The following is a 15937-nucleotide window of genomic DNA, read 5'->3' as shown; positions in this document are numbered from 1 at the left end:
GTACGCACCTGAGCGGCGCGGCGCGGCGCTTCAGCGAGCTGCACGTCGCGGTACAGAGCGTCAAAATATCATTTCTATCATTTTGTATGGCGCATATCGCACTAGAGCGGCGCTGCACAGCGCTTCACCGCGCGTTGCCGCGCGGCACGGCTGGAGAGAATATTTTGAAGCGCAGCGAAGCGACGCGCAGTGCAGTGACGCTAGTGCGACATACCCAGCGGCGCGGCACGGCGCTTCGCGCTCGTACGCGAACGGGTATAAAAGTGACGCGCAAGTGACGCGAGGTGCCGCGTACTGAAGTTGTAGTGCGGTAGGCACCGTCGAGCGGCCTGAGGTGACGCGTTCTGCAGTCGGACTGAAGCGCCGCGCCGCGCCGCTCAGGTGCGTACGAACCTATATAGTCAACGCTTTTATGAAAATGTTTGTTCCTGCTTCACTTATGTAGATTTTTCACAATATAAGTGGGTTAACATGCCAGAGTGTATTGCAGGGAGAAAGTCCGGGAGTGGATCGTGTGGCGCGCGGGCCGCCTGCAGCGAGAGTGGGGTGCGCTGGGCGGCGGTGCGGGTGCGCTGGAGCAGCTGGCGGCGCTGGCGGCCGCCTTGCCGCACCGCGCGCCCGCTGCGCTGGCGCATCTGCGTGACACGCTGCTCGACCACGATGTCTCGCCCTTCGAGGTTAGTGTGTGTTAATGCGAGCGTGCTTGCGTGCTTCTTCTACTCTGTGTTCCGCCCATTGCGCACAGTTGGAATACTTTGGTCTTCCGCACTGAGGAATTTGGAAGGTGTCTGTATAGTGATATTCCTCGTTAGTGAGGATAATGACCACTTTCCATTAATCACATAATGAGTTCTCGTGGAATACTGCAGTGGGTGCCCAGATTCTTCCGCATACCTACAGCTCAACTAAGAAAATAAGATTTCGACTCGTAGGATATACAGTTATTATCAGATATTGGTGATAATAACCGGAACCGACGGCTTATCTAATTCGTACCTCGTACATTTCAAATTCAAGCCGTATTCGTTCGTACCTTTAAAAGTCAGGCACCCATCCAGTAACCAACTTGGATCAATCATAATCATTTATTTATTTTGCTTATTATTAATGTTGCTTAACAATATCACTGGATTGACATGCGTTATCACAACTAGGTCACACAAGTTTTACTGAATTTGAAGGTGTAATTGTGTCATATTTCTAGGTGAACCACTCGGGCGTGCTAAGTGCATTGCTGCAGTTCCTGACGGGCGCGGCGGCGGACGAGGCGGAAGGCGAGCGCGAGGCTGAGGGCGAAGGCCGGGACTCGGCCGAGCTCGCCGCTGCCGAAGAGCGGCTACGACTCTTCCTGCACGTTTTCGCTGATCTGCCACTAGTGTCAGAGTGAGTTATAATTTTTTCTGAAAAATTCAAACCTAAATGTCTATCTTCAATTAGCTAACCCGCCCTGGATTCGTTCGTCTGGAAGCCGCCCTTTGTAAGCGAGTGATCTATTGACGAGTAAAACAGCTGGTATGTCAACGATTTCACAAGCCAAAGGTATAATCTGCCAGTGAAACACCTAAACAGCGCCTCCTTAAAAACCGGAGGTATGGCTCGTTGGCTTTGTGCAGACTGCGGTAAAAAAAGACTACTAGGGTATCAGCCGAGCCGACGGTATTTTCACTAATTACGCGGCAACATGTTTGTATTGTCTGGAATGTGTGCTAAATACATTGTCATATGAAACCTGAATGCCTACAGAAGCTATAAAAATAAAGTTTTATAAATGTCTGCGTTGGCTCCGACTGGGAACATGCCATGACGCCGGTGACTAGTCAACTGTTTAGTGCTCTATAGATGGAGCAACGTGAGTCGGCGAGCCTATTGAGATCACAAACAAGATCACCCACTTTAGTCTTCGATATAGAGAAATTACAAGGGGTCATTTGACAACCGGTCATTCGACCGCTGGGCGTACTAGTAAAAAAATCCGGCCAAGTGCGAGTCAGGCTCGCGCTCCGAGGGTTCCGTACTACAGTCGTATTTTTCCGACATCTTGCGCGATAATTCAAAAACTAAGATGCATAAAAATAAATAAAAATCTGTTTTAGAATGCACAGTTAATGCCCTTTCTTAATATGATACCCCACTTGATATAGTTATCTTACTTTGAAAATAATTGAAAATACTAACTATTAGTTCATGACCACAATGTAATTTTTTTTCTGTGATGTAACCCTAAATTCACGGTTTTCCTACCTACCTACCTGCCAAATTTCATAATTCTAAGTCAACGGGAAGTACCCTGTAAGTTTCTTGACAGACAGACAGACAGATAGACTGACAACAAAGTGAGGTCTTATAAGGGTAGTTTTCCTTTTGAGGTACGGAACCCTAAAAATGATATATATGTTTGACAGCGATGCGGAGTGGCGCGAGAAGGCGAGCACGCTGGGCGCGGCGGCGGCGGGCGGCGGCGCGGGCGCGCTGGCCGCGCTGGTGAGCAAGGTTAACGCGTGCGTGTCGCACCTGGAGCAGTTCCCCGTGCGCGTGCACGACCTGCCCGCGCGCCCCGCCACCTCCGCACTCAAGTTCTTCAACACCCATCAGCTCATGGTAAGCTGCCACCGATCCACTTACGACGTTTTTACCCGACTACGGCAAAGCCAAAAGGAAGGGTTTTGATTTTACCAGTCTATGTATCTATGTAAGGCATTCCGAACCAGTGGTAGATGCATCCGACTATTCGAAAGTACTTGTAAAAGTTTATTTGAATAAAAAAGATTTCTATTTTATTTTATTTTATGTGTGTATATATGTATGTATGTTTGTAACTTGTATCACCGTAGCGCCTAAACTACTGGGCCGATTGTAATGGTCGGCGTGATTTAGGCTATATTTTATACGAGCAAAATCGATGCCGAACAGAGAGCCGCTGGATTCAGGCGGTGCAAGACTGGCATATGATGGCATGTGATGATGATGAAATTCCCAAATTGTCCGTCGGTGCCGGGAATCGAACCCGGAACCTCCCTCTTATAACTCCACTAACGTCAGGACTCAGGAGGATGTTTTTGCGTGGTCAAGAGCGGCAATCAAGATAGCTGATAACTGTTCGACAACCCGTACATTGTTATAAAATGTTTTTATTTCAGTGTGATCTCAAACGTCATCCAACGTGCACCAACTTGAAGCAGTGGAAGGGTGGTGTTGTGCGGATAGACCCCTTAGCTTTAGTGCAAGCCATTGAACGGTAAGTTAATATTAATTAATTATGTCCAAAATTAGCCTTGCTTTTGTGGTACTCATTTAACACAAGTACTGTGTCTATATCCCTTTCTCGCAAAACGAAAATTTGTATGAAACCGCACGAAGCTACTATCGCATTAGTGAGGTGTGACGTCAAAATGCTATATCGCTATCTAATCAGAAATGCTTATAACTTTTTGTTATTTGATCGATTTAATTAGTTTTTTCAGTTTATGTCATTATTTTTATCCTAGTTTATAATAAAGATATAAAAAAATTGGAGTCAAATACCCAATTGTAATAACCTTTTGAGCTTATTAAAAAGCAGTAATTTCCCTCTGAGAGACAGTTGAATTGTATAGAGTTGTGCACAGGTACCTCGCGCAGCGCGGCTACGCGAGCGCGCGGTCGCGAGAGGCGTGCGCGGCGCAGTCGGACGACGAGCCCGCGTCCGACGACGACGTGGACGACGCGCTGGCCACGCCGCCACACCACCCCGTCGAGTGAGTAACCTATGTATTTTGATTTTCACCCTTTTCAATTTTTAGGGTTCCGTAACTCAAAAGGAAAAACGGAACCCTTATAGGATCACTTTGTTGAATGTCTGTCTGTCTGTCAAGAAACCTATAGGGTACTTCCCGTTGACCTAGAATTATGAAATTTGGCAGGACGGTAGGTCTTATAGCAGACATGAGGGGAAAAATCTTAAAACCGTGAATTTGTGGTACCATCGCAAGAAAAAAATTAAAATATGTTCATGAACAAATATTGCTATTTTGAACTTTCAAAGTAAGATTACTATACCAATTTTTGATTTCATTTGTCGGTTGAAATTCGTGCTGTACATGTGGAGATAGAGGTCAATATGCTGTGTTAAATTTTAGAAATTAAGCTGCTAGTATAAATCGACCTACTATATTGGTTTATTTTCAGTGCTGACCACAAGTTGGAGTTCCTGATCGGCGACACCGTGCTGCCCTACAACATGACGGTGTACCAGGCCGTGCGACAGTTCGGCGAGCAGACCGACGCCGACACCGACACCGAGACGCCCTTAGGTACCTAATTACATCTATTACTTAAATTCTGTCTGTCTGCTAGCTTTTCACAGCCCGCACGTTTAACCAATTTTGACGACTACAGAGATAGCTTTGACATACATACAGGGTGTAACTAGATCGCTAGCAAAAACGAAGACAGTACTGACGAACGGTAGTACTGATGATTACTGATATGAAACCACAAAAAAACCACGAAAAAAATCAGTACCCTTATTATAGATGCGAAAGTGTGTTTGTTTCTTGGTTTGTCCTTCAATTACGTCGTAGCGGTGCAACGGATTGACGTGATTTTTGCATGGGTATAGAGAGACCTGGAGAGTGACATAGGCTACTTTTTATCCCGGAAAATCAAAAAGTTCCCACGGGATTTTTAAAAACCTAATTCCACGCGGACCAAGTCGCGAACATCAGCTAGTTTCCTATATTTTGTAAAAGCTATATGCAAATAAAATATCTGACTGACGCTAGAGGTCGACGAACGTTGCGTAAGCAGGCCACTCAATCAATCAATGCTTCGTCGTAGGTGGGTCTTTGACCCGAGTTTTGCACGCTATACATTGCGGATTTGCGAAATACTAGATCATTAAAACTACGAAATGAGGCAAATAGTAATAGTAGTGGTAGTGGCTTGTGTTTAGGTAAGTATAACAATAACGCAAAGTTTTTGCTAGCGTTCTGGTTACGCCCTGTATAATAGGTGAAGTTGATAGTATAGTTCCGTGGCGTCGACCGGTTCAGGGTCCTGGCTGAATATCAGTGTTGTATGCTCTTGTGTATCAAGGCCTACAGCATAATACTTGTTGTGCCACACATGACACAGTCTATTCCGGCGCTTCTTCTGCTTGAAGCTTGTCGACTTTAATGCTCAAGTGGAGGAATAACCAACTCCTAGCTATAAAATGAAATGTGTGGCACAATTTAAGAAATAAACGTTTTTCTGTTTTTTCTTGTATCCGGGACCTATTTAGCCACTTTTTTATCCCGAAAAATTATTCTCACGGGACTTCCCATGCGATATGCGCAGTGGGTGGGATGGTGTTTCAGTGGGTTACAGCAAATTAAGCTTTCGCTTCCTTGTAAAGGTATCATTGACAATTTGCTAAAATTTTTGTTGTATGTTGTTGTTAGCAAACGCCGGTATCTGGGTACAAACTCACACGATCTACTACCGCGCCGTGGAGGCGGGCGAGCCGCCGCGCAGCGACGCGTCCGCCTCTCGTAAAGGCAAAGGACAACCCACCAAAGTTTCCTCCAGGCGAAAACCTGACCTCTTGTGGAATGGTAAGATATTATTCACATTTTATACAAATTCCAATCTTAGCGAGATAAGTTAGATACTGCCGTTTAGCGAGATACGTAATCACCCCGCCGCCGGATGGGTTCGAAACTAGTCGGGCTAACGTCGACTAAGCACGTGAGTAAAGCTGGGTGTGAGATATATACAAATTCAAATCTATCAATATATCTTGCAAATTAAACAATAAACGATAATTTTAATTACAATTCGAAAAATTAAAAAAAAATCATTACAAGATATTAACAATATATTTCTTTAACTACATGAATACTGCACAGATTTTCCTAAGCGTCGTAAGGGTGACCAATCAACATTGAGCTACATATCCTGCGCCGCGCTCTGCTCAGCTAAGCTAACTTTCTAGTGCTATTTTTCTACAAACAATATTGAGTTACATGTGCACAAGTGCAAGCGAGATAGACGGAAGACTGAGCGAGTCGGGCAATGCGATGACGAGCGAGCCAGCACGTATTGATCCTTGCTACGTTTTAAACAGCACAGCCATACAAAGCGCTGCGCAGCAGGGTTTGTTTGTATTATCTTCATTATAATCTACGAGGAGCACAGCGCAGTATACTCAGTGTTGATTGGTCACCCTAATGCATTTTTGTAAAACAGCGCGTCACATTTTTTTTTTTAATAATAGAGGGCATCGTACCGCCGCGGTTGTCGCCGCTCGTAGTGATGCTGCGGTCGGCGCTGGGCGCGAGCGAGGTGCGCGACGCGTCACTGCCGGCGCTGGGGCTGCTGCGCGCGCTACACGCGCTGTCGCGGCACTGGCACACGCTGTACCGCGCCGCCTGCCTACCCGACCACCGCCCGCTGGTGCCCAACGCGGACTTCATCAACGCCAAAGTGAGCACCGCATATCACATGCTCCTGAAACTTTCCGTCCAGATTAGGCGCACTCCTCATCCATTCCCAATGCACCCGTATAATGAACTAGTCGCAACGTACTCCGTCCAGCCCCGATGTACGCAGTCCAATCTCGACATACGCTATTCAGTGTTCAGTCCCGAAGCACCCCGATGAACCTTGGCCAGTTCCTACGAAACGAACCCCATCCAGTTCCAATAAACCCCATCCAGTCCAGACGAAGTCTATACAATCCCGACGCGTTCCTTCCAGTTCTTGTGCCAGATTATATTATGTACTGTGTAGGTTAGGCAGAGCTAAAGTTAGTTTCAACTTTCAAGTAAAAATTCATATTCTGTTTCAGCTTGCAGCAAAAGCTAACCGGCAACTTCAGGACCCATTGGTCATCATGACGGGAAATCTTCCTCCGTGGTTGAAAAAAGTTGCTTATGCTTGGTGAGTTTTAATCTTATAATTTTATGTTAATATATGCGTGAGTCCAAACGAAATCTCAGCACCCAGACTTAGTTTTTGCCTCCTGATTTACTAGATGTGTTCTCTATCCGCAGCCCGTTCGTATTTCCGTTCGAGGTGCGCCACCTGCTGTTCTATGTGGTGTCGTTCGACCGCGACCGCGCGCTGCAGCGGCTGCTGGAGGCGGGTGGCGAGCGCGCGGCGGCCGGCGCGGACGCGGAGCGCGTGGCGCCGCGCCTCGACCGCCGCAAGCGCACCGTGCAGCGCCACAGCGTGCTGCGCCAGGCCGAGCACGTCATGCACGAGTTCGCGCACTCCAAGGTGACTGTCCCTTCCTTTCTCATTCTACACCCTTGACCGGGAAGTGCAGGTTTATGCGAACCAACTGCTCACGATTCTTGTTAATTTATATTACTCTTTCTACGATTTCAGGCGTTGCTTGAAATTCAGTACGAAAACGAAGTTGGCACTGGTCTCGGACCGACGCTTGAGTTTTACGCTCTAGTGTCCCAAGAGCTGCAGCGTGCGGACTTGGACCTCTGGCACGGCAGCGAGAACTTCAAACAGAAGCCGACTTCGTTCGGTGGTGAAATAGTCAAAAGCCAGCCGCCGGTGGTGTCGGATAGATCGGCGGACGCCGCGGCGCGGCTGGCGTCCTCCGTGCGCGACGCGCTCACCCTGGACGAGGAGCGCTCCCCGGAGCCCTCGGAGCTGGAGAAGGAGACGCTGATCCCGTCGCCCGCGCCCGATGCCACCTACGTCACGTGGCCCTGTGGCCTGTTCCCGCAGGCAATCGGCCGCAACGCCCGCGCGAGTGTCTTGTCGAGGGTCAAAGCGAAATTCCGGTTTCTCGGGAAATTTATGGCTAAAGCCGTCATGGACTCTAGAATGGTGAGTAAAATTGGTTTTGGTGTTTATCAAAGCTTAGGTGTTCTTCAGTCCTGGGTTTCTTTCCATAATTAGATGCAACTACCGTCGTTGTTAGCGATGTCTACAGCGGACGGGTTACATCTAGATTAGGTGTATAGGAAGTTCATGAAGTTGTAATAATTTTAACACAAAATGTCAAAAATCAAGTCTTAAGAACTGAATCACAGATATCAATCTGGCTGGCGCTGACAATAGTTTCAAGAGAAAACAAAACAAGATGAGAAAAAATGCTCCCTCATACGAATGCGGGCTTGAAAGCTTCAGTGAGACTAAAAGATGTGTATTTGTAGGTGGATATCCCGCTGTCGGTGACAATGTACCGTTGGGTGGTCAGCGAGCAGGGCTGGCTCGGACTGAGCGATGTACGACACGTGGCGCCCGAGCTGTGGCGCTCGCTGTGCCGCCTGCGCCGCGTCGCCGACCGCGCGCGCTCGCTGGCGGCCGACACGAGGCACACGCCCGAGCAGCGCAGCCAGATGGTGAGTTCCATGGACACGCCTGTTACTGCTATCCTCCATATAGAATGCAGACATACGTTCACTGCGTTCTCTCAGATTTATTTATTTTAATCTAGAGGTTTTAGGTTTTTAAAATCCCGTGGGAATTCTTTGACTTTCCACGATAAAAATATCCGGGATACAAGCTATATCAGAGGCTCGATTGCGGTAAAACGACAGCTACAATGTCACGATTGCAATCACCTCTTGATTGGTTGACGCTCGTTTATTACTGTATTTTGTAATCTGTAATAATGAATGCAGGTTTTCCGGAATCCACCTGCTGTGCTGAGTTTTGTCAAAACAGTTGAAGATGAGCTCGGAAAAGCTAGCAAACAGACACACTTTCGAAATCATAATATTAGTTTAGATTTAAAGTCCAATCTGCATTATACCTTATGTCATACCTTTGACATTCTGAGAGGAGACCCATAAACCTGTGCTTAATAATGGTGGTTGTTCATGATGATAACAATTTAAGGTTTAACTGATGGTCATTCACTTCTCGAGATAGGTGAAGGTGCTGCTTTGTGTCCACAAGTTGCTTAGACACAAGTTACGTTTTATCTCTACAGATAAACGGTCTGGAGCTGGACGGCTGCCCCATCGAGGAGCTGGGGCTGGACTTCATCCTGCCGGGCGACGGCTGCACGGAGCTGAGACGCGGCGGCCGCGACCTGCCCGTCACCGCGCACAACCTGCACGACTATATCTCGCTCGTCACGCACTGGCTGCTGCTAGAGGGTGAGCCTACGAATGGCAATACCTAATGGTGCAGCTTACATGACCAATTTTTTAAGCAATTGTTGCTCGGCAACACGTATGGATAACGCAAAAATTGCTTCATGTTCGTGACGTCGTAATTGACTAAATTGCCTGGAATTGAGGAATTTCAATTGGCCGTGTACTGACTTGGAAAATAAAGTTATTTTTCAAAAAAGCGGCAGTTTTTGAGTTAACTCAAAAAACACTCAAAAACAAAATATTAATGTACATTGAAAGTTTCTTGCTGGTTCTTCTCAGTAGGAAAGGCATTCGGAACCAGTGGTAAATTCTTTTGGCGATTCAAAAGCCCTTATAAAAGTTTATTTAAATACAAATTGTTTATATTCGATTCATGTCCTATTCATGTCGTACTGATTTTTTTGTTTTACTTTATAGGTGTAAACAAGCAGATGGAGGCGTTCAAGGAAGGATTTGAATCAGTATTCCCTTTAAACAATTTAAAAATATTCTACCCAGAGGAATTGGAGCAAGTATTCTGTGGAAGCGCGTCAGGTACTGTACAATCACTGAATACCTAAAGTGTGTCCTCAGTAGCTGTAGGTAATGCGTGAAAACCTGCTATCCAGGTTAAAATACTCGAGACCAAGATTGATAAATGTTAATTTTTTGCGAAACAAATCAATATTTTTAAACAATCTAAGAGTAGGACATTATTTTGAAATTATTAGTGAAGTATTAGAGATGATTTATGCAAACATATTGCGGGCGCGAGCCGTGCCACGTACTAGACGCGGACGATGCTTCACCATGTGGCTTCCGTGGCACGGCTCGTGCCCGTCAAGTGTTGGCATAAATCATCCCTTACTCTAGTTTTGCCATAAAGCTTTTGCTATAAAATAAAAAAAATTCAAGGGTCAATAATTATAATATTAGTACATAGTATGGTAGATGTGGTGTGCAAGATGACAGTTCTTTTGTGCTGAAGCACCCTATTGAGAGTATTAAAATTAACCCTTCACGTCACGTCCAAATGATCTTCGTGCTGACAGATGTCTCATTCCTAACATTTAGTTCCGAGTACGCTCACTGCTGCTATGAGCACCAAAATGGCGGTAATCAAGTTGCTTTAAAAACACGTCGTCAATCGCATTAGATATGCGATTGACGACGTACTATGTAAATAGTATTGTTATATAATATATACCTATGTTCATAACATACCTCAAAAATATCAAAACAACAATAACTTTAGTATGCAGAGTGAACTAATGTTGAATATTGAAGAGATAAATCAATATATGGCTTAGTTTAAGAAACCATAATAACTAGAATAATCAGCATTTGGTGATGTGTTGAAGTGAAGCCTTTTACAAATTGTGTAAAAATGGTAGGTGGTCGCGAGCAGCGATGGGAGCCGCGGATGCTCGCGGAGTGCATCCGTCCGGACCACGGCTACAACGCGGAGTCGCGGGCGATACGGATGCTCATCGACATTCTAGCCTCGTACAATCGCGAGGAACAACGACTGTTCTTGCAATTCGTTACTGGAAGCCCTCGGCTACCCACTGGAGGTAAGATATAGTCAAAGGACAACCCTGTCTTTTTTTAAATTTAAATTCGATTACAAGTTAGCCCTTGACTACGATCTCACCTGGTGGTAAGTGATGCTGCAGTCTAAGATAGAAGCGGGCTAACTTGGAAAAGGTGCAGCAGGTTTTATTAAACCTTATGCCCTATAACAGTCCCTACACTGCATCATACTGCAATGCTAAATCGCTTGGCGACACCACTTTGCCGGTAACTATGGCCACGGCAGATTTGGCAGAAGCCTCCCATCAGACCAGACCAGAGAAAAATTAGAAATTATGAATTCCCAATTTGCCTCTGCGGGAATCGAATCCTGGGTCCCCCCATTTTTAAGACCACAGCTCTCACTACTGGGCCAGGGAAGTTTCTTTGGATACTAACTAGAATTAAAATATGGGTACCTTCAAGACAAGAGTGAAGAGGCATCTTCTAGGCAAGCGCGCTCTATCTTAGGATGTATCATCACTTGCCACCCAGGTCTGATTGCAGCCAAGCGCTAGTCTACAAATAAAAAATAAATAGTATCATTAATTTGAGATACTTACTATGGATTATATTCTAGCAAACGCTATTCTATGTTACTTCACGCCTTAACCGCTGAACTGCTTTAGTTCGACATTTGGTCCACAGAATTTGATCCCCAAAATAGTTTTCACGGTGACCTTGCGTGAAACACGCTTGGCTTGGCATACGTCGTATGCTAGGGATGTTCGGTGTTGCAAAAACATAGATGGCGCAACATCAACTCTCAATGTTTATCGAACATAAAACATTGATGCCATCACCAATGTTTTTTACAACATGGAATCGAACATCCCTAAGGCGCCATTTCCACGGGCGAGAGTATCACGGCGATAGTACTAGTGACTCTGAACGAGTATAACGATTCTCTCGTTCATCTCCAGATGGCGCCGTAGTCTATGAATATATTGTGTTGTTGTCAGGCTTCAAGGCACTAAACCCGCCGCTGACGGTGGTGCGCAAGTCGCTGGAGTCCTCGCTGGACCCCGACGAGTACCTGCCGTCGGTGATGACGTGCGTCAACTACCTCAAGCTGCCCGACTACAGCGGCGCCGAGGTCATGCGCGCCAAGCTGCGCCTCGCCGCCTCCGAGGGCCAGCACTCTTTCCATCTCTCGTGAAGTGCCCTCCCGCCCCTCTCTTGTGTAAATGTGCGAATGTGGTTAGTGACGTCATTCATAGTTTTGTTGTTATCGCGGCGCAAAAGCTCCGGACAACTGTTTATGTGCAATCAGAGTGTTTTTATTTCCTTACGTGACAGACACTAAAAGTGCTGTGTTTTTGATTTCGTTTTCTTTTAGATTCAATTTAAATTACAGAGATATGTTAATAATTATATTTTGTGTTAATTTAATGTGATAGCTTTGTACATTTGTTTATCTAGAGTAAAAACTTGATATAATAGTTTTAGTGTGCAATGCTGATCGAGTCCTTAAAGCGCGAAAGTGAAATATGTATATCTATCCGTCTTGCCCGATTTGAGGACTCCCACTGCAGATGCCACTTATATCTACTTTATATTATTTTATTACAACATAAGCTACTATAATTATTGACCATTGTCACCTTGTGAGCCCACATACACGAATAAATAGCATTTAATACCAAATGGTGTATGTTTTGATTAAACTTTAAGAAACATAAATAAAGAAAAGTGCAAAATTTAATAATGTAAAAGTTTCAATAAAACCATGTAAACAACATTGAACAAATACTGTGTTTTCTTTCAATTGTTTTTCACTTTTCAGATGATTACTCTTGTGATGACTACATTGGTAAAATTGTTGTTATAAATAACATTGCATCCACCCAATGTTCAGATTCCACCTGGTAAAAGACATTGGGAAACATTTAATTAGATAGGGATGCAGAATTTAAATAAAATATCTTTCTTTTTCATATTTTTAATTACACATAAGTTTTAACAGTTGTCCACTAAATCTTAATATTAAATCACATTAAATTTAAATAAAATAAAACCATCTACTATTGATATACTTAAGAGCTGATTAACTTAGAATTAATACTTATTATTTACAATGTTACTACTAACCATAACCAAGGTCTAAAAAAATATGGTCCAGCATTTATTAGTTATTACATCTTAGTTTTCTTAATTTGTCATATCTGTAAGCCTGCAAGCCCAGGTGGGAACGGGTGCGTCCTGCGGGGCGGGCAGCGGGCGCGATGCCATACATTCCGTGCCACTCTGCACCCGCTTTCGATTAGGACACGTCCGCACGTCTTCCTTACAATTTCTTGTAAATATTAAGTTTGTTCTACACGCTGGATGCACCCGCTCCCACCTGGGTCACAGGCTAAGAGCAGACACACTGTCTTTGTGTTTAAAGAAGTCATCACTGACTGCTTCGCATTCCGTTCATGACTTCCTACAGAACTACTTTGACTGTAGCATTATTTAAAGCATTTGTATTCACTACTTTTACAATATTTTTTAAGGATTTAGACCCTGTTTATGATTTCAGTATAGATAAAATATATTATTTTTGATGTTTTCTATAAATACATAATTTTATTGCTGATGATGCAAAATCACTAAATTCAAAATGAGAGTAATAATACCACATATTCACTGCTCAGCATAATATTATGATACAAATTCAATCATCACTTGTTATACATACAGATGACTCTATTTTTATTTGCTTCTCAGTGTCAAGCTGGCTGCTGGCAGCACGTTAGTATCTTTATTGCTCATGAGCAGTTTTATCTAAACTAAAATAACAGACTGATATCTATCAATATTGCATCCATATTCCGAAGAAAAACTCTAATGACGCAGACACATCATGAATATAAATACATGGTATTATTAGTTCTGGAATGACTTCTACTTACACCTTTCACATAGACAAGAATTCAACAACTAGAAGATCTACAGTACCATTGCAATCCAGCCGAGTATAAGACAGGAGCCTCCTACTGGCGTGAGACGACGTAAAGCCCGTTCTCCAGTAAAAGCATGGTAGTAACATGTGCCACAGAAAAGTCCCATCCCTGCTATAAAGAATGTGCCAGCCTGAAAAAGGGAAATTCTTTAACTATCTACTCAGACAAGGTATGGTATTAAGAATCTTATTCATTCTAGCATGCTCTAGTAATTAACCATGCTGAAAAAAATCTTAGTTTGATTTTCAGATATAATACCATTTTTCAGTTCTGTTAAGACTGTTAGTTTGATTAATTGGACAATCTGGAAAAAAGGATGACAATTAATTGTACATGATGCTTGCGACTTCGTACGCGTGGATTTAGGTTTTTAAAAATTCTGTGGTAACTCTTTAATTTTCCGGGATAAAAAGTAGCCTATGTCACTCTCCAGGTCTTTAACTGCAAAAAATCGCATCAATCGGTTGCTCCGTTGCGACTTGATTGAAGGACAAACCAATAAAGCAACAAACAAACACACTTTTGCATTTATAATATAGATACTGAGGTACTGATTTAAGTATAAATTATTTATCATACACAAATATCATGCAAATCATTTACAAATTAGGGTGCAAAGGGTCTTATCACTTAGTGGTCTCTTCCAGGCAACCTACAATTGATTTTTATTCTTTTTTTTGCCTAGATTGTTTAACAATCTATCTAACAGTCTAACAGAATTGAAGAAGTATTACATTTTTGATTATAGATGGAGCAGTCAGTAGACTGGAGTTTTATTTGTAGATTGTCCATCAATCGAACTAACAGTCTAACAGAACAAAATATACAGTAAAATACTGATTATAATGATATGAAATCATTTCATATCAGTATTACATCACATGGAAACAAATGATAAAATTAATGACAATCAGATCAAAGTATTACATAAACGGCTCCTGCTTACTAAGCTTGCAATAGGCTTAATAGTAAATAGGGCAGACTGAAATGTGTTTGGTGCATATGGAGAAGTTAGTATTTAGACATCTTTATTTTATAATAGATGTATAATACAATCACAGACATGAAAAATGCAAGCAAAATCTCAGTGCCATCCCAAATATATACTGAAAGGACATTTCATATACTCATAACTGAAACATTTAAACTCACAATATAAGGCCTCCTGCACAATGGTACTGTCATAAGTGCAAGAGTATGCAGAAAATGAAATCTGTTAGCTGTTTCAAAGATTTTCCTAAGGTCTTCTTTGCCCTCTGTCTCTGGGAATGTCCTGTGAGCACCCATCGCTCCTAAAACGACGGCTGTAGCTCCGCTTAACCCCGCTAGCCTCACAAATGGCCCAGCCTCTCGTGCTAGCTCCCATAATGGCATCTTGATTAAAATTGGTGGTGGTGGACTTACTGGTTTACTTTTAAACAGTCCCTGAAACCGTTAACAAACAAAATAATTTTAAAAGTTAGAATCAATCTAGGTACTTATGCACTTTATATAAATTGTCATTGTAGATAATAACAGCAAGAAGCTTAGGCAGAAACTTACGATATTGCGTAAAATATTCATAGTTCCCTCCGCCACCGTATTTATCATAAGGGCATCGGCGAGATTAACCATACCTTTTGTATAAAGTCAAATTAAAATCAGTAAAGATGAATATGCAACCACGATTCACGAACTAAAAACAAAATCCAAAATCATCAAAATGATCAAAATCTCTAGATTATTTTTAAAAATTTTGACCACATTTTGACAGCAATAATAATAATAACTTTAAAACTGGTTTTCCGACTCTGGGTTCTAGCCTTTTTGAGCTTATAATTATCATAAATCTTGGTTCATCGTAACTTGACGCGCATAGATTATCTACCTCCTTATCTACTATTGTCTATTGTTGACGCGTTACCCGATTGGCAGCACTGTAATTTGCAGTGTTGCATGTTTCAATACGAATAGCGTTCCCGCCGAAATGTATTCCCGACACAGTCCCGATATGTATTCTCCTTGATTCTTAGTCTGAGGTTTATATCCTTTGTCTGAGATCTATAGTTTAATCTTAAGCGCCGTATTCACCATCCATCCCGGCTGTACGTCAGCTCAAGGCCGCGTTGCTGGATGTAGCATACACACCATCGTGCACGCATCAAGCAAGAGAGTATTTAAACGAGAGAGAGAGAGAGAGAGAGGGCACTCACGTTACGAAACAACCTCTGTGGGTAAAATGTATAGTGATTATAATATACTCTTTAGTAAAATCTGCTGTACAGCAAGCCTATGCCTATTCACCACAGAGTACTTTTAACATGCTATTCACGATCAAGCATGCACGACGCAGGACGACTCTGCTGTACG

The 15937-nt window shown here is 43.3% G+C and overlaps 2 protein-coding genes across 6 annotated transcripts in view; one reads left to right on the top strand and one right to left on the bottom strand.

The window, feature by feature from the left end:
* The window catches only part of ctrip (E3 ubiquitin-protein ligase ctrip), a 61140-nt gene extending 48750 nt beyond the window's left edge, over window positions 1-12390 (top strand). For all 5 annotated transcript variants that reach the window (XM_069498179.1, XM_069498178.1, XM_034968267.2 and 2 more), the window contains 16 exons: window positions 491-677; window positions 1205-1383; window positions 2403-2598; window positions 3138-3235; window positions 3606-3734; window positions 4165-4289; window positions 5421-5573; window positions 6236-6444; window positions 6809-6900; window positions 7014-7239; window positions 7351-7809; window positions 8139-8327; window positions 8921-9089; window positions 9507-9623; window positions 10463-10642; window positions 11603-12390. In XM_069498179.1, the coding sequence (XP_069354280.1) occupies window positions 491-677; window positions 1205-1383; window positions 2403-2598; window positions 3138-3235; window positions 3606-3734; window positions 4165-4289; window positions 5421-5573; window positions 6236-6444; window positions 6809-6900; window positions 7014-7239; window positions 7351-7809; window positions 8139-8327; window positions 8921-9089; window positions 9507-9623; window positions 10463-10642; window positions 11603-11799 (2905 nt within the window). In that variant the 3' untranslated portion in view covers window positions 11800-12390. The remainder of the gene's footprint in view (window positions 1-490; window positions 678-1204; window positions 1384-2402; window positions 2599-3137; window positions 3236-3605; window positions 3735-4164; window positions 4290-5420; window positions 5574-6235; window positions 6445-6808; window positions 6901-7013; window positions 7240-7350; window positions 7810-8138; window positions 8328-8920; window positions 9090-9506; window positions 9624-10462; window positions 10643-11602) is intronic.
* Window positions 12391-12566: 176 nt separating this feature from the next.
* On the bottom strand, window positions 12567-15365 carry LOC117997002 (transmembrane protein 256 homolog). The gene is made up of 3 exons (XM_034985168.2): window positions 15131-15365; window positions 14741-15013; window positions 12567-13718 (listed from the first exon to the last, which is right to left on the bottom strand). The coding sequence occupies exons 1-3, from the start codon at window positions 15200-15202 to the stop codon at window positions 13575-13577; spliced, it is 489 nt and encodes a 162-aa protein (XP_034841059.1). The 5' UTR covers window positions 15203-15365; the 3' UTR covers window positions 12567-13574.
* Window positions 15366-15937: the final 572 nt, after the last annotated feature.

The sequence above is a fragment of the Maniola hyperantus genome, chromosome 4 (assembly GCF_902806685.2).
Source record: "Maniola hyperantus chromosome 4, iAphHyp1.2, whole genome shotgun sequence".
Classification (NCBI taxonomy): domain Eukaryota; kingdom Metazoa; phylum Arthropoda; class Insecta; order Lepidoptera; family Nymphalidae; genus Maniola; species Maniola hyperantus.
This window is presented reverse-complemented; position numbering and strand designations above follow the sequence as displayed.